General features: G+C 38.9%; 1 protein-coding gene across 3 annotated transcripts; it reads right to left on the bottom strand.

Moving 5' to 3' along the window:
- Positions 1-303: 303 nt before the first annotated feature.
- Positions 304-21,320, bottom strand: LOC140950064 (scavenger receptor cysteine-rich domain-containing protein DMBT1-like). Of its 3 annotated transcripts, none has more exons than XM_073399227.1 (14): positions 20,914-21,317; positions 15,308-15,691; positions 13,221-13,580; positions 12,259-12,318; positions 11,354-11,713; positions 10,902-10,961; positions 10,001-10,360; positions 9,242-9,292; positions 8,207-8,602; positions 6,758-6,983; positions 5,802-6,079; positions 4,383-4,608; positions 3,438-3,715; positions 304-1,592 (listed from the first exon to the last, which is right to left on the bottom strand). In XM_073399227.1, the coding sequence occupies exons 1-14, from the start codon at positions 20,972-20,974 to the stop codon at positions 1,411-1,413; spliced, it is 3,282 nt and encodes a 1,093-aa protein (XP_073255328.1). In that variant the 5' UTR covers positions 20,975-21,317; the 3' UTR covers positions 304-1,410. The 3 variants fall into 3 exon arrangements, with proteins under 3 accessions (XP_073255328.1, XP_073255329.1, XP_073255330.1); XM_073399228.1 differs by having other exon boundaries at positions 8,207-8,599; XM_073399229.1 differs by lacking the exons at positions 4,383-4,608; positions 5,802-6,079 and having other exon boundaries at positions 9,242-9,296; positions 10,002-10,360; positions 20,914-21,320.
- Positions 21,321-21,603: the final 283 nt, after the last annotated feature.

The following is a 21,603-nucleotide window of genomic DNA, read 5'->3' as shown; positions in this document are numbered from 1 at the left end:
AGATTTGTGAGAATTTTTAAGTTTAATCGGGGGAATTTTTTTTAGTATTTACAGTTTTCCCTCTTAGTTTCATGTAAAGTGGTGGATCTTTTATGACGCCAATGCAGACATGGGAATGCGATAATCGGTGCTAATCACGAGTAGTACAATCTCAATTATATAAGATACTGTATTAAGATGTTGAATTTTTTATATGGATTAAGTCTCTTCATATGAACGCAGTCTGGTTCCGTCTCACTGACCCTTCTTGCACATTTTCCCATTTATAAAATACATTGAACTTTTTACAAAAGAGTCAATAGCCAGAAGTAGATTTTGATTTATTTACACTGATTTCTACACAATTTGTGTATACGGCATCTTTCTTTCATTAATAATTAATCCCCTATTCTAACATGGCTTGAACTAGAATGTCCCATTAAATCATATTTGTCTATTTATTTAAGGAAAGAATTATTAAAATCCAACTTATATTGGCTGTTTTCACTCAAAAGGCGGACAAATCGTGTTGAATGACGTGTTGTCTAGTGTGAAAACTGGTCGAACAAAATGTTGGACGTACAAGCCGTCTGATTTTGTCCGTCCGTTAAGACGATTTTGTTGATCTAAGATGAATAGTAGAACGTCAGACTCGACTTCCAATCTGACCAAAAGCTTAACTCAGCTAGAAGACGCCATTAAGGATTTGCTTCAGTAGACTCTGTAAGACCACTGAAAAATGTTAAAGTTTAATCTTTTCCGTCCGTTACGTGTGAACAGAGCGACATTAATGGGAGGTTCCGTTTGAACGAAATGCCTGGTCGAAAATTTCTTGCGGTACCGTGTGAAGGTAGATTATACTAAGCAAACAATTTTAACAAAATAAGTTTTAATAATGTTAAATAATCAGAAACAGGCCACGATTGGTTAAACACCGCTACTCAGCTTTACTGAGTGAATTGTTACATTAATAATTTCAGCATAGTAAGCTTTCTGGGATCCAAAATTTTGTGGAATTGATCTATATGGCATAACAAAATTAGATATATACATGACATGTATATAACAAAAAGCTCTTGCATGGTTTGTGATTCGAATTTATAACTCTCAGAAATATAAGGAAGAAGCTAGTGATGCGCTCTTCCTAGTATTTCCCACTCTCGGGCACTAACTGGCTGAGGGCAGCTCACAATCGAGACACAGGCTTATTACTCGCATACCTTACTTGGAATTTGTCGGTGTAATCGTAATCTTGTTTGTACTCTTCGTGGAAACAACTTTGAACTTCATATTCGCGGGTGAACTTTCCGTTTTTGAACTATTCACTCCAGCTAAACGCTGTAAGAGCAACTCTGAAAGTGCTAAAGTCTAGCGATTTCCAACGTAACTCAGTAACAAATTCACCAAAAAAGAAACCCAGCGAAGTATCTTTCAGCCGTCGCCAGACTCAGAATCACGCACAAGAATGGTTTCAGCGGCTCCATTGGGCTTCGGCGTTTCACGACGCTTGCATATAATGACCACAATGGCGGTGAGTAGAATTATTGTGAGCAACGCAAGCCCTCCTGCAAGCAGACCAAAAGGAAAGGCTTCTTCCGTAGGCTTGCTCGGCACTATGTGGAAAGAGTAAGGCAAAGGACGTTGGCTGAGTATACTAACAGAATTATGAACTTAAGAAGTTCTGACTTGTAAACTTACATTTCGCGGCGCCATCACTGGTTTCCCCGCCAAATGACGTCTGAGAAACGAGCGCAGAAATTCCATACTACTGACGTGTCACTACCCAGATCTGGGTAACGCTTCTGATTGGTTGATGCAAATGTCCTTCGCGCCAAGACCAAACAGAAGCACTACCCAGATCTGGGATTCTGGGTAGCGACGCGTCATCAGTATGGAATTTCTGCGCTCGTTTCTCAGACGTCCTTTTGCGGGAAACCATTGGTGGCATCACGAAATGTCGGCTGTTTTCTCAGGCTATGAAAACTTAGGAGCATAATACGAATTGAGGACACACAGTAGTATATTTAAAGTCGTTTTACAGAGCAGCTAAATACCGCACATAGCATTCAAATCATATACAGCTATTTCGAGAAAGGCTGTCGTCAAAAATGTGCACGCCACAATCCCAAAAGGTAATATGGGATATGATCAATGCAGTGTTTCCTGACACTTTTGCTGTTTAACCTACTTTTGTTGCTTTCCTTTAGCACTCACAAACATACGTCAACTGCCTCTCGTGCCATTCTTTTAAATTTCTTTGAAGAAGAGTGAACTCAAAGCCACCCACAATACCTTTCGGGGTTGTCGCGTGCACTTTTCCGACAACCTTTCTCGAAATAGCTGTATATGCTAACTGCTGGAAGGGACTATAACAAAAAGGAGTGTACTAACCTAAAAGTCTGTATATTATTGTTACGGTATATGTAGATATGGAGGAACAATGGCGGATTTGCTGCCTGTTCCCTTTGAATAATATTTATAACAAAAAATTAAAAATTGTAAAGCGCAAATTTCACAAAATAAAAAGCGTGATAAGATGCGCTTTTGACACAAAGATAAAAAGAATTTCAAAAATAGATTAAAACAGTACCTTAACATGTTCAAAACTACTCGCTATCATAGGAAAAATATTCCTCTGAGAGGACATGAGCTTACTGGCAATGTATAGCCTGTACAAAAACCACGTGCTTGCGAAACAAAATCGTTCTTCAAGGAAGTCACGTTGTGTAGCGACCTCTAATCAGCACGTGCACTGTTTACACTGTTTGTTAAGTGCTAAATGTGCTTTATAGCACCTAAGGTTGGTTCGGCGGCCACATGCAAAGCTAACACTTTTACAGATACGTTTCTGGGACTATTGTGATTTTCAATGGTTAATACTACCAACGATTAAAAACATTCATTACTAATCAAATTTAATAAACACATAAAGCATTTACGAGTGGATAAAAATAGCAAAGAAATAAATTGGGCTAAACCAATTCGAGAATTATCGTAAGTCAAAACAGAGCACGTTTCCTGTAATGATATTTGAAAGACCATTTCCCACGACCGCAATCACCTTACGTTTTTATAATATCGGAGCATAATATCCTATTTAACCTGAACAATCAGTATTAAATTCTGCCTTAATATAACAACGCTTTATAAAACAGAGTAAAAAAATGGAAGATAGCAGGTATCGAAGCCAGTCCCGTCAGCTCCGAACGAGAACAATAGAAATGACCTTACATTCATTCTTACTCAGACGATAGCATACAAGCGTTACTGGCTATAAGCCAGTAAGCTCAAAAATCGGCTAAGATGAAGTAATTACGAAATAAAAGCGCGTCTAGAAAAGTTTAACCGGCGCGAGAGTAGAGGACTTAGATCATGTAAGGTCATGTAACGTGTCAAAAAAGGAAAAGAAATTTTTACGACCCGGATTGGCCCCCAGGTCCTGCTCGAATTAGAAGTACCTGTTTTCTCATGCCCATCGAACTGCCTGGTAGAAACAATGATGGGTCCAATCGCCAGATACTGTTCCATTTCGTTTTCTGTGTTCCGCTTTCTCTTTCTACCATAGGAACACCCTTGCGCGCATCGCGATGATAAATCTGATCGCAGGCAGGCTGTGACCTGACAATGGAGGTACACTTCATCGGACTTTAAAAGACGGAAATTGAACGTCTTAAGAGAGAAGCGCTGTACAGACGATAAGGTGTAGTTGTAATTGACAGTGTTGTCCTTTAAACATCTGAAAAATTGTCAACAACAATAATATTAACGAACATTGACAGTGCCAGAGTTGCATGGGTACTGCAATTTAGCATTATTGCGGGCTCCTCTTGTCGCCCGCAATTCTAATCTCCAGGTTGATATTACGTATGCGTCGCATGTATGTAGCCAGCATTCCTTTGGACTTCCACTAACAATGAATAAAATGCACAGGACGCAATTTGATCACGCTCGTTTCGACTTTCTATCACTCGTAATCGGATCTCGCGTGTTTTGACTATCTGTCACGGGAAACTTGCGCAAAGCACAACGTGGAGCAACAGCGTTTTGACCTTCGATCGTTGTCGCCCGCACTCCGTAACTTTTGCTTATTTCTAGTTTAATGCTTTAATACCATGGACGGATTCATTGGTGGGGCCGAGGGGGACGGTCCCCTCCCCATACCTTTTTCTGCGGCATTTTAACATAGGAACGAGGTTGTTTGAACGGAATGACATCCCGAGTAGGAGAGCCAGGCGGATGAGTATGTTCCAGCTAGTACCTCACGATGCTAAGCGGAGGGGAATATAATCTCGCTATGATGCCGGATAACCTTAAAGGCTCAATTACGTCTTGTTTTGATGTTTTTTATCTGGCAAATAATGTCTTTTTCGGAGTGACCTCGTCCTTTAAGTAACATGCCTTACCCGTCCTCTATAAAGGAGTATTGCGCTTCATTATTATAATCAGTAGTTGTGGTTGCCTTGCATTCATCAAGAAAAAGAACAAGTGCTGCGTGACTGGTTCTCAAAGACACTTCCAGGAATATTTCAGCGTCAAGGTCGATGGGCCCGATGGGATACTCTGTGTAGTACTCTCTGAAGTGTCCACTTTTGAACATGAGCATTGCGAAGGTGAAGTTTCCAAATGATACTAAAGAAAAATAAAAAACGAGTGATCTCGTATTTAGTAGGTGCTGTTTTTTAAACAAGTTAAATAATCTAGGCCTAGAAACAAATATCCGGATATTTTTAAAGATATTTAGAAGATTTTGAGAAATTTAGAAAATCTCATGATATTAAGGAAAAAATTGCGATATTTAGAATTTTGTTACGAAAAAAGTATTGAAATCATGTTTTTTTTTTCTCGGAAGCTACCTCAATGCTAATTAGGGCGTGCATGGCATTTCAGTGACAGAAGTTCAAACAAATCTCCACATATGAGCCCATTGCAATCGGATTCAGCAATACTCTCCATTGTAATAAATGCAATGTGGCTAATGTTCAACAAAGTGGCTGATGACGTACCCTCTGAGCAACGCACGAACCAAACAGTAGTGTCCCCTTTAGACCCGCTTTGGACCTCCAGCACCTAATGATCTTTTACGAATTCTGCCTGTATTAAAGTGCAGCGCCCTAGTTTTCTTAGAGGCTGCGGAGAACTGAAATGATAAGGCTGACGTTATGTGAAATTGTTTAGAGGTTTGTTGTATGCGTAACGAAATTATCATAAGATGAAATGATAAAAATGCTAGTTGTTTTGAAATTACGGAAACTGTTGACATTTTAATTGAATGTTTACATAGTAAAAGTGACAGATTCGTGTTTGCATTTTCCCACATTGTGGTTTTTTCACTCAACCAACACATAAAGAACATAAAGCAATTACGAATGGATAGAGAATTATCATAAGTCAGAACAGAGCAAGTTTCCTGTACTATCCTATTGAACCTTTCTAAACAGCCATAAGAACAATCAGTATCAAATTCCTCCTTGTCATAACAACGCCTTATAAAACAGAGTTTAAAAAATGGGAGATAGCAGGTATCGAACCCAGTCCCTTCGGCTCCGAAGGTTACGCGGTACTGCACGTTCGAGGACAATAGAAATGACCTTACATTCATTCATTCTTACGCAGGGATAGCATTCCAACGCAGACGATAGCATAAGCCAGTAAGCTAAAGAATCGACTAAGATGAAGTGATTACAAAATGAAAGCGCGTCTAGAAAGGTTTGACCGCGCGAGTAGAGGACTTAGATCATGTAAGATCATGTAACGTGTCAAACAAGGAAAAGGAATTTTTACGACCCGGATTAGGCCTCAGGTCCCACCCAAATTAAAAGTACCTGTTTTATCATGCACATCAGAATCCTTGGTAGAAACAATGATGGGTCCAATCCCCAGATACTGTTCCAATTCCTTTTCTGTGTTCCGCTTTCTCCTTCTACCATATGGACACCCTTGCGCGCATCGCGATGATAAATCTGATCGTAGGCAGGCTGTAACCTGACAATGGAGGTACACTTCATCGGACTTTAAAAGGCGGAAATTGAACGTCTTAAGAGAGAAGCGCTGCACAGACGATATGGTGTAGTTGTAATTGACAGTGTTGTCCCTTAAACATCTGCAAATTGTCAACAACAATATTAACGAATATTGACAGTGCCAGAGTTGCACGGGTACTGCAACTTGGCATTATTGCGGGCGACAAGAGGAGTCCGCAATCCTAACCTCTAGCTTGTTATTACGCATGCGTCGCGTGTATGTAGCCTGCATTCGTTTGGACTTCCACTAAGAATGAATGGAATGCACAGAACGCAATTTGGTCACGTGCGTTTGGACTTTCTATCACTCGTAATCTGATCACGCGTGTTTTGACTATCTGTCACTTGAAACTTGCTCAAAACATAACGATGGAGCAAGAGCGTTACGTTTTGACCTTCGATCGTTGTCGTCCGCACTCCGTAACTTTTGGTCATTACCAGTTTAATACTTCAGCTAGTGGCTCATGATGTAGCCTGCGTTGCAGGCGTTCGAAAGGGAAGGGGAAGGGAATTAGGGCGCGAGACCAATGGCGTTTCTCTCGCGCCTAAAAGTCCCTTTCCCAAACTCCATTTCCCTTCCCTTTCAAACGCCTGTCACGCAGTCTACTCATGATGCTAAATGCAGGATACTATAATCTCACTGTAATGCTGGATGAACCTTTAAGACTCAATTACGTTATGATTTTATCTTTTCTCTTTGTATCTGGCAAATAATGTCTTTTTCGGAGTGACCCCGTCCTTCAAGAAACATGCCTTACCCGTCCTCTATAAAGAAGTATTGTGCTTCGTTATCATAGTCAGTAGTTGGGGTTGCCTTGCATTCATCAAGAAAAAGAACAAGTCCTGCGTGATTGGTTCTCAACGAAACTTCCAGGAATATTTCAGCGTCAAGGTCGATGGGCCCGATGGGATACTCTGTGTAGTATTCTCTGAAGTGTCCACTTTTGAACATGAGCATTTCGAAGGTGAAGTTTCCAAATGATGCTAGAGAAGAATAAAAAACGAGTTATCTCCTATTTAGTAGCTGCTGTTTTTTAAACAAGTTAAATGATCTAGGCCTAGATACAAATATTCGGATATTTTTAAAGATATTTAGAAGATTTTGAGATATTTAGAAAATCTCATGATATTAAGGAGAAAATTGTGATATTTAGAATTTTGTTACGAAAAAAGTATTGAAATCATGCTTTTCTAGGAAGCCACTTCATTCTAATTAGGGTGTGCATAGCATTTTAGTTACAGAAATTCAAACAAATCTCCACATATGGGCCTGTTGTAATCGGATTCAGCGATATTCTACATTTGTAATATATGCAATGTGGCCAATGTTCAACAAAATGGCTAATGACGTACCCTCTGAGCCACGCACAAACCAAACAGTAATGTCCCTTTTAGACCGCTTTGGACCTCCAGCACCTAAGGATCTTTTACGAACTCTGCCTGTATTAAAGTGCAGCGCCCTAGTTTTCTTGGAGGCTGCGGGGTACTGAAATGATAAGGCTGACTTAATGTAACATTGTTTAAAAAAACAAAATTTCCTGAAAGTTCCTGAAATTTGTGTTACCATTTTAGATGCCAGGCTATTTTGTTGTGCTTTATTTCACTGCAATATTTATGAAATGAAGCCAGATATTTTTGAGATGTTTAGAACTTTTTCGAGATATTTAAGAAAAAGTCGGGAATTTCCGGAAACATATTTAGGCCTAGTTTTAACAGGATTATGTCCCGTGGATAGTACGTGCTCTCGTAAAGAATCTAAATAATTTTTCTCAGCTTAGCAAATTTTAAAATCGTGATCAAATATAGCTTAAGAACTAAATTCAAACTTGGAACCAAATAACAATTCAGATTTCTGCGAGCACTAGCTTGAGAAAACAGCGGACATTTGGCGACGCTACCACTGTTTTCCCCGCCAAATGACGTCTGAGAAACGAGCGCAGAAATTCCATACTGCTGACGCGTCACTACCCAGATCTGGGTAGTGCTTCTGATTGGTTGAATCAAATTTCCCACGCGGCACGACCAAATGTCGGCTGTTTTCTCAGGCTATGCGAGCACTTGACGCCAAATTTAGGCCCTAGCTAGCGTTTCGCGAAACTGGCCCACGCGCCTTACTTCCCTCGCCGCTTCAACTTGACGCGTCTCGAGATTCTCAGGGCCTACTATCATGCTACACTAAGAAAAACTACGAACAATGAACATCTTACCGACGTTAATGACGACTACTTTTGATGCGTTGAATGAAACTGCAGACACCAATGTCCTTCTCCTATAACTACACCGGAACTCAAAAGCCATCTGTTGGTCACGTGTCACGTGCGAACCAATCGGTTGGTGTTTCTTTGAATCTATATGAATAGCGTTACGATACAAAATCCATTTTCCATCTTTCGAAACATTAGATCTTGTGCCGCAATCTCCCAGCCTGGATTTGACAAATATATGAGTGCTGTTCTGGTATATAGGCTTGCAGGTGGGGTCGTTAAGGTAAACACTTCCAGGATAGTGACTTGACGGGCCGTTGGTGTGCAATACGACATTTATTTCATCTTTATCACATTTCACTGCCATAGCATACTCGTCTGCGGATACTAGAAAACCTGCTAGAAAACAGTAGTTAATTAGCTTCCATATGATAAGAGTAATGTAACATCCCCTGTGAAATTTATTCGAGCTGGTGAGAAAAAGACTAGGAAACCTCTGAAACAAAGCGCTGGAGGTTTCGCTTGTTTAATTACAGGCCTGGTAATGCACAGAGAGGTTGTCCGTTTTTTTAAATTTAGCTACCGCGGGTATAATTATAATTACATCAGAAACGCAAAGAAAGATGATCAGTTATTTCAAGTTATCAATGGTCTTCGGGCGTTACCTCTCCTTGGTAATCTCGTCAAGAATAAATGTTCTTTATCTCGGCAAGGTGGCGCCAAGATTTGGCGCTTCGCACCACTACTTTTGGCAACCTTTGAAAATCTTCGGGAATCTTCGGTTATGTTCGGAAGTCTTCAGATGAAAACCTTCGGCACATGGACATGTGACTTACTGGAAGGTGCATCCCATTGTGCCAAAAATATCTACTCATAATTTCAAAGGCCAGCACCGGGAGGATGCTTTTAAACAAAAAGACCATGATTAACTGGCTTTTACTTAGTTAGGAGGTTGTCCTAGATTCTTTTTATAATGTGGTCGATTAAGTCAGGACTGCAATTGTATAACGCAGTTTCATAAAGGACATATAAGAATACCTGGTTGGCTGGTTGGTCTTGTACATTCAGGTAAAGCCGTTGTGGTTTCGTCTGCCAGTTCAAAGAAAAAATGCGCAACTATCAATCTTTCAGTTACTTTCTCTTCCTATTGGTTCTAAGCGAATGAATGCCTTTCACTGCCTCGCGATCGGCATTAAAGGGCAAATACATGCGTTCCCTATTTTTCATAACTTGGTTGACTTAACAAAAAAATTGGGTTTTGTTAACTGAGTTGATTAAGTGAGTTTGCATTCCTAAAAATATTCAAAAACTGACGAGTGCTAGCCTCTTTTCGTGCTACCATTTAGTCCCATCGATAACGAAGCTAACACCACACAAAACCCATTGATCGGCCCTTGATTATGTTTTTGCTTGGTTTGCAACCACGTGACAAGGCGGCCATGTTGATGGTAAACGCAATAAAATTCTTTTCGAAAAATTTACATGAAAATGGGTTTTAGTTCCCAGAGGACAGAAAAGGTTTTGTCCTTGATCACCAATATGGCCGCCGTGACATCACGTGCAAACAAGCATCCTGTTGTAGGCTGCTAGTCTACAACAACGTGAAGATAATAAGAAGAAAGATGGGTTCTTTTATCGTTTCTCTCACTTAATTATTAATCATGCCCATCTTAATAATGTTTTTCATTATGATAAAAAGATTGCCCTGAATTTTTGAAGCTGTTAAGCTGTAATAAACCACATATTAACGAGAAATAAACTAAAAATTAAAACAAAAAAAGATTCCTTTGTACCTACCTGACTGAACACTTTCATAATCCAATCGGAAGCCACTAGCCGCTTCACTTCCGTTTGAGACGAACCTCACGAGTGCGTATCGATTAGTGGAATACAGCTTAAGCTCGCCTGCCGCACAATCGGCGTATTTAGCAATTTGTGAGCTATTATCTTGCAGCCCATCACGGAACTCTATGAAGTCGTTGGCGCCAAACGTCACGTTCTTCAACATAAGCCTCACTCTCATGCCTGCAGGGGCGGTTATACGCCAAGTGCACTGCAGACTGCTGGGATACAAGCCGGTCAAATTGGGACTCGATAAAGAGCCTGGGACTGAGCCGTCGATTCTGATGTCATTGTTGTCAACTGTACAGTTGGGATCTGAGTAAACAACAGTGTTAAACTTGTTTTTCTCTTATTGATGCGATGATATCAATAGCAACGTGTAAAAGTCTTTATGGCAATTGTAATTATTACAATTTTTTTCTGAATTTTGGATCAGTAATCTCGTTCTCAGAGGCTGCGATACTTTCGTCTAGTACCAACGATCCGTTTCGCTGCTCAAAGGTAGCGAAGGCTGATGGAGGCGAGTTCGTTTGAAAGGTTCTATGGACAGAGGTGGTCTCTAAGGTTGTACATATAACACTCTGCGCGTGCGCAGATTGGTCCATGGATCGGGAGGGGGATAAAATCTCGAGATGTTAAAAAAGTCTACTATTTGCTTGCTCATACATCCATTACATCGGGATTTATCAATGGCTCGGAGATCAATTCCGGCATCGGGATGCAATTCACCTCCTTGCTACTACGAGAATCACAAGTTAGGGACCATTTATGACAAGATAATTTCAGGGTAAAATATGATAATTTTAATATCTTAATTTGCTTTCAGTGATAATTAATTTTATAGAAATATATTTACCTGGTTTGTTAGCGGCCGCTTTACATTGTGGTGAAGACGTTATGTTTTCTTCTATTGATTCTAAAAAAAAATTAAAACTCCACTTGAATAAAGCAGTAGTTTTATCTTTTACCAGAAAGCTCCTAATTCTGGCTTCATAGAGCCATGTAAGACCTTAAGTAATGTTATCAATGTTATTTTCAGTTAACAGTCAAGTAAAGTTTCAAAATGAAAAGAGTCCATTAAAAAAAAAAAAAAACGTTTAGTCCAATGCTTCCCAAGAAGGTAACAAAATATTTGCTGTGGCATAGCAGGAGACATTAAGGGCTCAATTCCATTACAGCTTTGTTATTATAGTTTTACACATTCTTCAACTTAAGGGCATAAACAAACAAGGTGAATTTCAACTAGTAGCCAAGACAATAACCAAAAGTAAATCATTAGAAAATGGTCTTATCTTTTTTTCTTCTTACCTGACGAAACACTTTCATAATCCAATCGAAAGTAACTAACCGCTTCACTCCCATTAGAGACAAACCTCACGAGCGCGTATCGATTAGTTGAATGCAGCTTAAGTTCGCCCGCTGCACAATCGGTGTATTTAACAATTTGTGAGCTATTATCTTGCAGTCCATCACGAATGAACATGAAGTCATTGGCGCCTAACGTTACGTTCTTCAATATGAGCCTCACTCTCATGCCTGCAGGCGCGGTTATACGCCACGTGCACTGCAGACTGCTGGGATACAAGCTGGTCAAATTAGGATTTGATAAAGAGCCTGGGACTGAGCCGTCGATTCTGATGTCACTGTTGTCAGCTGTACAGTTGGGATCTGAGCAAAAACAATGGCAAATCGTATTATTCGTAACCGTAATTAATCGAAGCGCCTTAGTTCTTTTCGTCTTAGTTTCGGATACGGTTTATTTTAGGAGGTCAGTTGTTCTTTTTTAATAACTTCTCATTTGCAAAGAACACAGCACTGAGCAATTTGTCGTTACCTTAAATACAGTCAATAAAAACTGGATAAGAAAAAAAACGAAAAATGTCCTTTAAAAATAGCGATAACAGGATGCACCTCAAAGATAAAAAACAATAGAAATCAGTCACTGAATTTTTGCAAACTTTTGATTCTTTTGATCTAGCATATAATTATGACGTCACCTGCATATAATTGCCTTTGGATAAATGGCCTGCTCATGCACAGCAGACAAAAACGTTGTTTACTACAGACACTTACGCTGTGCCTTTGGGCAGTTTGATCGATGTATTCGGGTGACCACGGAGTCTCCAAATGTTCCCGGAAGTAATAGAACAAAATGTGGCATTTTTTATTATTTTAATTTACTTTCAGTAAATCAATGTTTGAAAATAAGTTACCTGGCTTGATGGTGGATTTTTTACATTGCGGTAAAGCTGTTGTGTTTTCTTCTATTGATTCTGAAAGAAAAAAAGAATAAAGGCCCTTTTAAACTGTTTCTCTTTTAGCCAAAGCAGATTTCTTTCTAGCTAACTCAGTCATATAGCAGCTCTCCTAACCCTGAAAGACAATTGATTTTCTACCCTGTAATGATAAAAAATGTCGTGTTATTGTTTTTTGCCACCAATGCGGAGAAACCTTACGCAGGGGCGGATCTAAGGGGAGGATGCAGAGGAGTTGACCTGCGGCTTTTTAACACAACTGGTATTCTGCAAAAAAAAAAAAAAAAACTTTTTGGTTTATGGGTGTTGAAGTAAAACATGAGACTAGGTTAAAGAATCTTTGTTAAAGGCCGTAAAAATGCTAGTTTGGCGCTGAAGTTTTGGAGCAGACGTTCTGCGTGCATCAACGCAACATGTCCTATTCATGGGTATCCTGTGGACTTTTTTCAACTTTTGACATGGACAAGTTAGGGAAAATTCGTCGACACCACTGGAGAGAGGGCCTTACGATTAGTATAATGGCTGTTTGTATGGTGGGGGGCAAGTTTGTACCCCCCCCCCCCCCCACCATACAAACGTCTGTAAAATTTCGCGACTCTGAGGAGCTGTATCTTCGTTAGTTTTCAACAAATCACTTTCAAACTAACGCTTCGATACACGTTTTACTATAATAATAATAATAATAATGATAACAATAATAATAATAATAATAATAATAACAAATAATAATAATAATAATAAATAATAATAATAATAATAATAGTCTTTATTTCCACACAAGATAACTTACGTACAAGGAATAATCAGAACAAAATCATAACATAACATACGAGGTTATCAACTAACAAAAAAATGTTTGCGTGAGTAGAAATCTAGTGGAATTATTTGCAACGAAAATAATATATGTTTTTAACACTTACCTGACTTAACCCCTTCATAATCCAATCGAAAGCCACTAACAGCGTCACTTCCGTTATAAAGGAACCTCACGAGCGCGTATCGACCTGTTGAGTAGAGCTTAAGTTCGCCCGCTGCACAATCGGTGTATTTGACAAGTTCTATACTATTATTTTGCAGTCCATCACGGAACACTATGATGTCGTTGGCGCCAAATGTCACGTTCTTTAATATAAGCCTCACTCTCATGCCTGCAGGTGCGGTTATACGCCACGTGCACTGCAGACTGCTGGGATATACATTGGTCAAATTAGGACTCGATAAAGAGCCTGGGGCTGAGCCATTGATACTGATGTCATTGTTGTCAGATGTACAGTCCGGATCTAATGAGAAAAATTACAAAAGGATTACGTACACTTACTGAAGCTCAACCTGACTAAGGTGAAGCGATTGAGTGGTCTTAAGGTAGCCGACTTCTTTGGCCAATAATATTCTTTAACTGGTGTTGTTCTCATGATTAGTTTGATCAAACCGCACTTACCTTTGAACATACCCCGAAGGTTAGACTACTAATAATTCCTTAATTAATTTTCTCAGGACTAGTGAAGCTGTAGATGTACGCTGACTCAAGCGCGAGTGAAAGTTGCATTCCTGGTTTCGTATGTTACTCGCTTAACTATTCCTGAGGACTAATAAAGCAAAATTCTTCTCGGGGACTGCCAGCAAAACGGGTTCACCGTCCTGCTCAGACCTCCCAATTTCTTATGAGAAGCCCTTGTCGTTCTGAAGACAAAACTCGCGGGTCTTTTAAAATTGTGCACAGAAGGAGAAAAGCAAGCTAATCGGCAAAGTTCCTGAAAGGTGAAACCACGAATTTCCGAAATACACCATACAGTCGCTTTATTTTTAACATCAGTATTGTTTAAAATTGTTAAATGAGGCCCTGAGTATGATATGAAGAATTATGCAGATCGAGGAGAATATTGACTGAAGTGGATGACAGTTTCCTATATACTTAACAATTATTCTTTGAAATCGAGGTGAATAGTGGCTAAATATTTACCGAGCCGCGAAAGCGGCGAGGTAAATATTCCCAAAGCCACTATTCACCGAGATTGAAAAGAATAATTGTTTTAGTATATACACACGAAGTGATCTCAACAAAATCAGAGAGGAAACCATTAAAAAGTACAATTTGATTGATAGATCGAATCACGCGTAAATTTAAAAATAGATCTTTGCAGAATTTTCAAACATGGCAATTCAAAAGTTTATCATTTCGCAAACAAAGGGCGTAATGGCTTAAATGGAACCGCTAAAAGTTTGAACTGTTTCCTTACCTGAGAAGAAAAGTAGAGCTTTGTTGTTTTCTGTTGACTCGCCAAGTTTAGAGCCAAAAGGGTTTATTGTGTCGTTGTTCGCATGAAGTGCAGACAAAAATGGCGGTTCGGTAGCTCGAGGTAAGACGTCGTCTTCCTGTATCATTCTTTTTCCTGTTAACTTGAAACGTAGAATTTCTGCAAACATTTCCTTTAAAATCTGTTTGTCACAAATAAACTTCGATTTTTGAGCCAAAATTTTCTTGTTAGAAAACGCTAATTAAGTTCACGAAACGGCTTCTTCTACGCGAATTCACGGAAGTTGTAAACAATCCATCGAGGACAAAACTCAGCCTACAGTAAATTGAAAAACGCCGTATTGAATGCTTCCAAGTCTTTTCTTGCCTTAAAAAAAGTCAGCCCTAGGATTTTGTCGACTTTTAAAAGATCATTTTGAAAATGTTGATGACATCAATCGAGCAACTTCTCGTATTCTTGCTTTTACTCCGTTCAGTTTTAGTCAGCGAAATTCGGCTATTTCGCCTTTAGGTAACCGTGAAATCTGTCGACACAATTGGATCCCGAAACAAGGTTACTACTTATATTAGGGCAATATACCGTCGTAACGATTGATTTTGGCCATCGTCTTCCATGGTCACTGAGTGTGCGCCAGCTGGTTATGAAGAATTGACTGGGAGATTGGCACGAGCCAATCAGAAACGGCGAAATATTTTGAATGAATAATTATAACGTTGTTTCATTTTTTTTCTAAATCAATAAGTTGTCTTTACCTGGTGCACCGTCTCCGCAATAATAAAGGCTGCATCCCTGCGTCTCTGGCAGCTGGTAAATGTAAAAGTCACTGCACTTTTTCACTTTAATATCCATGTACCAGTAACAGCATCCCTTCCTCGACCAACTGAAGCACACTCTCCCGGGTGAAACAGCACCTGGAACCGTTGGGTAAGTTCCCTGGAACCATCCAGGGGCGTGTGTGCCACAGAACCCCGTCTCGATGCAGTAATCAGGCATTTCTAGCCCAGCCCTTCCTCTAAATCTGTACCAGCTCGTGGGCAATTGACTGTCACATTTGGCGTATTCTAGTTCAGGCCGTCTGTAATACTGTGAGCGCTGAAACTCTCGCAACTCTTTGTACGACTGGCATGGGTCGACCTCTAAATGGGGAAATGAAATACATTATCAAACACAAGTGAAACTGTTTTATCAAGCGCCTCATGAAAGGAAATCCAAGACAGTTTTGGATTCTAAATTCCACGCCGTAGATTCCAGATTCCAGCTACTGGATTCCGACCTTTGTAAGTGGAACTTGGATTCTGGATTCCAATCTTAGTGGGATTCCAGATTCCTTGCGCTGTATTCCGGATTCCAAATCCAAGGATTCCTGATTCCACAGGTAAAAATTTCCCGGATTCCAAAATCCGGATTCCCTTAACCCTTTCACTGCCAAAGTGTTTGATGGGGTTTTGTAAGGTGACTCTAACTTTTGAGTATGTGGACGAAATCCTATAATGTGACCATTCAAATGAAAGTTCTTGTCTGTACTTTCACATGATGCCATTTGTTTCTCAAAATTTTAGAAAATGAAATTTGGAACTTTGGTCGAAATTTGCCTTTGGCCACATTTGGCAGTGAAAGGGTTAAATGGGGCTAGTATCAAAGTGATAGTGAGAGCGACAAATAGTGTGGCATCTTTCGTTACACCCTGCAAGTAGAGCTACCATTTGTCTACTTGAAAATTAAGGAGGAGAAAAGGAAGCTCCGTTTGAATCGCGTCAAGCCTTTTAAGTCACCGAAGCTTAAACTGAATGAAGAGAATAAGCCAGCAAAGCAGCTAAAAAGGCGTTGAAGCAAGACGATCACTGGTCCTTCTAAATTTCTTATACGAACAGGTGACGCTAAGTTGTAAACTAAGCTAGTAGTTAAACTGGGGTACTAATAATCTTTTTTTACTCTTAATGAGAAAACGCAGCTAGTTTTATATTTAGGGCATACCTACATGTAGTCAATTGTAATTGTAATTATGTTCATGACAACTGGATGTAATCTTCAGTTAATAGCTTGAGACTGTTGACGCACCACTGTGACATTTTTAATAACACGCGAAGGTAAATTAACTTGAAATTCTACCTACATTGTCACAAGAAAGAAACCTGTTACTAACAGCAGTCGAGTACAGTATGTCATGCTGTTAGATTTTAGACATGCCCGTCCTGCTTCAGTTTTAAACATCGATGTCTACTTCTTTTTCACCAACTTCAATAGAGCAAACAGAGGCGAGAATTACGTAGGACTGGAATAACGAAAGACATTTTTCAGGTATAAGTATGCTGAAGTCTTTTTCTTTTAGACTGCTTACATTTAATTTGAATGTTTATTTGTCTTCCCAAAGCATTGTCCAAAGAGGTAAATTTAGTGCATCTCAGACTGGAATACCGGCTAAAACAATATATTAACTTTCTCATCAAAAGCCGAGATGCTAGAAATGAGACATAAAATTTAGACTGAAAGCCAGGAAATACTGAGCAAAAAGGCACGCGAAGAAGCAATTGAGAGCAACTCCGAGTTTCATGTCGAATAGTCTGAATCAACCTACAAAGCGTGTTGAAGTTGCGAACATGGACTGTCAGTGTGAAAAATATACTTTTTTACAGGTAGGTTACAACTAAAACTTGAGTTTAAACATTTAATCGATAACAGATTACCAGTATTATTATATACACCTGGAAGCCAGGGAAGTTTTTTCTTTTGCGCGGGATTTTTACAGCACTTATGTTCGCTTGGCTATTCGTTTTTTCATCAGCTTTTAACAGGAGCACCCAACGAGAATATAGTTCAAAACCACTTAACGTAGCATTGTTAGACGTATTTCAGTATTGACAACGGTATATATAGGCATATTTTTATCCCCTAAAAGTTTTTCATCTGTTCGGATTTCCTAGCCGAAAGTCTAGTGATCCGAAAATAATAGGGATAAAAAGTTACCTTTTCGAAAATTTCAGCCAGAAAAAAGGCACCCGAAAATTCAAGGTGACCTTTTTAGGGTAAAAATCCGTTAAAAATGGGCAATTATACCATTTTTTAGATGTTCGAAAATCCTAGGAGAGGTAAGCAAGCAAGAAATTTTATAAAAAATGTTCCGAAAATTCTAGATCTCAAATCATCTTCGAACAGATATTTCCCGAAAATTGACGTTGGGTGCCCCTGTTTTAAGACTTCCCCTTCATATTGACTACCATGGCTCCAGAGGTCCGTTCGCAAAATACCTAATATGAAATAAACCGTGCTTACGTTTGATAAGGTTGCTTTACCGCGAACCATCAGTATCGATAAGAAAAAAATATCCTCTGGAACCCAGGGTATTGACTGATGTTTTGAGCAAAATCTTAGATGAAATGAACTATCTTTCTCTGTTGATTGACAGCTGCTGAACAATTTCTCTTGCGGTGGTCTGAGCTCTGTGATCGCACCAATTGGCGCCATAATTTTTACTTTACGATTTTAGTCGAAAAATACTGAATCTGAGAGTCTAAACTACTGTTGGCACTGTATGTATACGACCGCGACTCACTAACAGGAAGTGTGCGACAGGGCCTGACTTAATTAAGAAACAAAAGCCGCTTGAACAACCGGTGAAATTATTCTTTGAAATATCAAGCCATTATTGTACCGTCGCGCAATTTGTAATAATCGTGACAGCACTATGTAATAACTGTCGCAATTTTTAATAAAAACTGAATTATTACACGTACGACGACGGTTGTTACAAATTGCAGTAGACATGAGACATATAGACATTTCCGTCTTATAGTTAATTTTCAATTACTCTGTTGGAAATGTATTTGCAATAATTTATTATTTCGATAGTTATAAGCCCCCTTTTTTATGAAGAGAAGTCATCCCTGGAAAGTGGGTCATTCTCCTAACCAAGGCAACTTTAGCGAGCGTTTATATGAGGAAAAGACAGAATGACTGACTCCTTTGTCCGAGCCAATTTTCTAAGTTGTCATACGCGGCCCGTCATTCATTTTACCACTTCTTAAAATCCTAGCCAGTTGAAGTACTTTTTAAACATTTGAATAAAATCTTCTAAACAATATGGCTTTTCTAGTTTTACTGTTTAGTTAGTTTTAAAAGCTAATACATGTCAAGAGCTTGAGATCAGCCCACTATAAAGTTGGTTTGTTTTGTCTATCATCTAAGTACCAGGCGCGAAAGCCTAAAACAGCCGCACTTATATATTAATTAAGCAGTAGCCTAGCGATTCATCAAATTGTACAGATTTTATTTCTATGACTTTGTGTCTGTTTTCAAAATAACAGCTTGTAGAGCTTTCTAGAACACGCTTGGGGTTTGCCATAGATGATTCAAGGATGCGGCGGGGGAGGGGGGGGGGGGGGGGGGGGAGTTCACCTGAAAACGGATTGAGTGAGCGTATGCGCCGTAGGCATTCTTCTAGAAATTCTCACCTTACTTCAGACCAAGATAAGTGATTTTCCCTACTATACTCTCTGTTCTCAAACTTCATGCCTAAATGGAGAATTATCCATGAAGATCCTACTCATTCTCGTGTCGACAATGCTCACGACCTTCAGCTCGGAGGTTGTCATATTGGCAAAAAATGCAGTAGCAGTTCTTTAAACCACCCTCTCTTCTATTAAGAGCTTTTTTGTTCGTAAAGAAAAAAAAGGTTACCAGAATTGCCTCTGCACTGAGCTCGCAACGTTTATGTAATTCCTGGACAGCTTTTATAACCTCTTGCGGTGCGTATAGTTTTCATTATCATAACTTCAAATTTGTGTGAATTTAAACGTACGAGCTATTAATAATCACCATTGCTATTACTTATATTATAGTTATCGGAAGGTTATCTTTATTCTAGTGTCTCAATTTAGTAGTTTTTTTTACTGCTGTAGACTGACACGTAAATAAACTATAGGTTATCTTCTCTTACATGTTCGTGAATCTGATATCGATGTTGACAGAATAACAACTGAGTAAGAATCAAGGGAAGGCACCCGAAAAACAAAAACATCTTTTAAATCGAGAAAAATCTAAGATTTCCGCTGGGGTGTCAAAAGAAATCTGTCTGGCGTATAAACAACGACGACTTTTTTTCTGTCGTAATCATATAAACTTTCCCGAAAACGAACGGATGATTGACTAAAACGATGGTTTATGGAGGCTGAAATTTGAACGTTTGAATAGCATTTGTTTATTATTATTATTATTATTATTATTATTATTATTATTTATTGTTTTTAGTGGAATCTCCTTTACTGGAAGTGAGTAGTAAGGTCTTTAAGTAGAGACCTAACAGACGACGTCATGTGTCTCAGTTGCCATGACGAAATTTGAGCGAGCTGCCTCTTCAAAATCAAGTGATTAAAAAGAAAAAAAAAATGGTTTATGGCCATGCACACATATCGAGCTCAAAATATTATCGCTTCCAGGCAAAAAGGGAGGAGAACTCACAGCTTCCAGATCATTCCGCCAGTCCGAGAGATGACAAGTGAGGAAGCAGTAAAAGTTTGATAACATGTTGGCCTGTGCGGTTCAGTTATTATGGAACGCAACTTATCAGTGCTTAACCCGTTTAATTAGCTAGAAAGCCGCCTTAACAAATAATAAATAAATAATAGCTCAGGCTTCGGGTTTTCTTAATCCCCCAAGGCAATGTTTTGAAAGTTTCGAATTAATGGATAAAACTGGAATCAATAATGATGCTAAATTAAAACTGTTTTCTTAAGTGAATATAGTATTACTTAGGTACTTTAAAAAAGGAGAAATTATCCCTCAATTTTCCATTTCTATTTGTAACGACTGTAAAAGATGTTAGAAACGAGCCGACTATGAAATGATTTGATTATTTCATATTCAGTAAGTATAAAAATTAAAATCACTAAAGACTTGCACTGCGAATAAGGAGTTTGGATGGAGAGTACAGCGAGACAAGCTTCTCCTTTTTAACCATAATTTTAGATCGTTAATTCTGACGTGCAAATTAAAAGACCTCAACTTTTAGCTGGTCTTGCTTGATTAAACGCTCAGCAATAAATCGTAAATATTATTCAGTCTGTAATGTGGATCACAAGAATAAATCTTTTATATTTTTGAAATAATGCCGGAAACAGTTGAAAATCGCAAGAGAATAGAAAATCTTCGTCTGCAGTTTTGGTTGAAGTTAACTTATATTATTTCATGAATTTGCTTGGAACGAAACGTGCTAATAAGTACTTCGTTTCTTTTGATCCTAAATCCAATTTTTTAATTTCTCTGATATCCGCTAAGCGCTTCTGCTCAACATTTGTTATCGAGAGATATCCATATGTCGTAGAAATCGTGCTTATTTTGATGCATAAAAGATATCAGTTCTTACCTGTGTTTGAAGTTACAAGTGGAACAAGAGACAGCAAAATTTCCCAAAACAGCAAACACATCTTTTCTGTGAGTCACTGAAAGTCGAGAAATTATCCTTCTCACACCGTCAAAACAACAGAAGGATCAGGAAGATAGTCCACATAGTCGTATGCAGATTTTCCCTGACCTCTGAATGTAATTACAGTAGTTCATCAATAAGTTGAAACCTTCACGCAATCATAATCTATAACGGTTTTTCGACATCACGCCGGGATTAGTCAAATTTTTCATTTTAAAGAAAAAAATACGATCCTACAAAGGATAAGAATCCATTAATATTTTCAAGAGTGTCGCAGCTGGAAAGATAATAAACCGCTGAACGGTTGTTATTTGAGCAGTAACACTACAGACATTTAGAAATGCAAATTGAACAAATTAAAGTGTTTGAGTTGACTTTGTTTTAAATTTCCTATTGTGTACTATTGTGTAGACAGTTTAGAGACAGAAATAAAGGAATGTAAACACTCATCCACGTTTATAACAATAATTGAGTATCCTCAGATGAGAGTTAAGACTGTGGCATGACTTGCAGTGTTAACTTTTAATTTTGAGGGAAAAAGAGACCACGAGCGTTTCATACAGTCAAGCATAACGCGCATAGGTTATATTACGTGCTCTTCTTGTTTGTCAGCGTGCCCTTGAAATTTTC

Source organism: Porites lutea, chromosome 10 (genome assembly GCF_958299795.1).
Source record: "Porites lutea chromosome 10, jaPorLute2.1, whole genome shotgun sequence".
Lineage (NCBI taxonomy): Eukaryota > Metazoa > Cnidaria > Anthozoa > Scleractinia > Poritidae > Porites > Porites lutea.
Note: the sequence above shows the minus strand (reverse complement) of the source record. Positions and strands in the feature narration are given on the sequence as shown.

Bases quoted from the DNA above. Each gene is read 5' to 3' on its own strand.
- LOC140950064 (XM_073399227.1), bottom strand. From the start codon at position 20,974: ATGTGTTTGCTGTTTTGGGAAATTTTGCTGTCTCTTGTTCCACTTGTA. The intron at 15,692-20,913 runs GTAAGAACTGAT...TTCCCCATTTAG, and splicing joins ACTTGTAACTTCAAACACAG to AGGTCGACCCATGCCAGTCG. The intron at 8,603-9,241 runs GTATTCTTATAT...ACTGTTTTCTAG, and splicing joins AAGACCAACCAGCCAACCAG to CAGGTTTTCTAGTATCCGCA.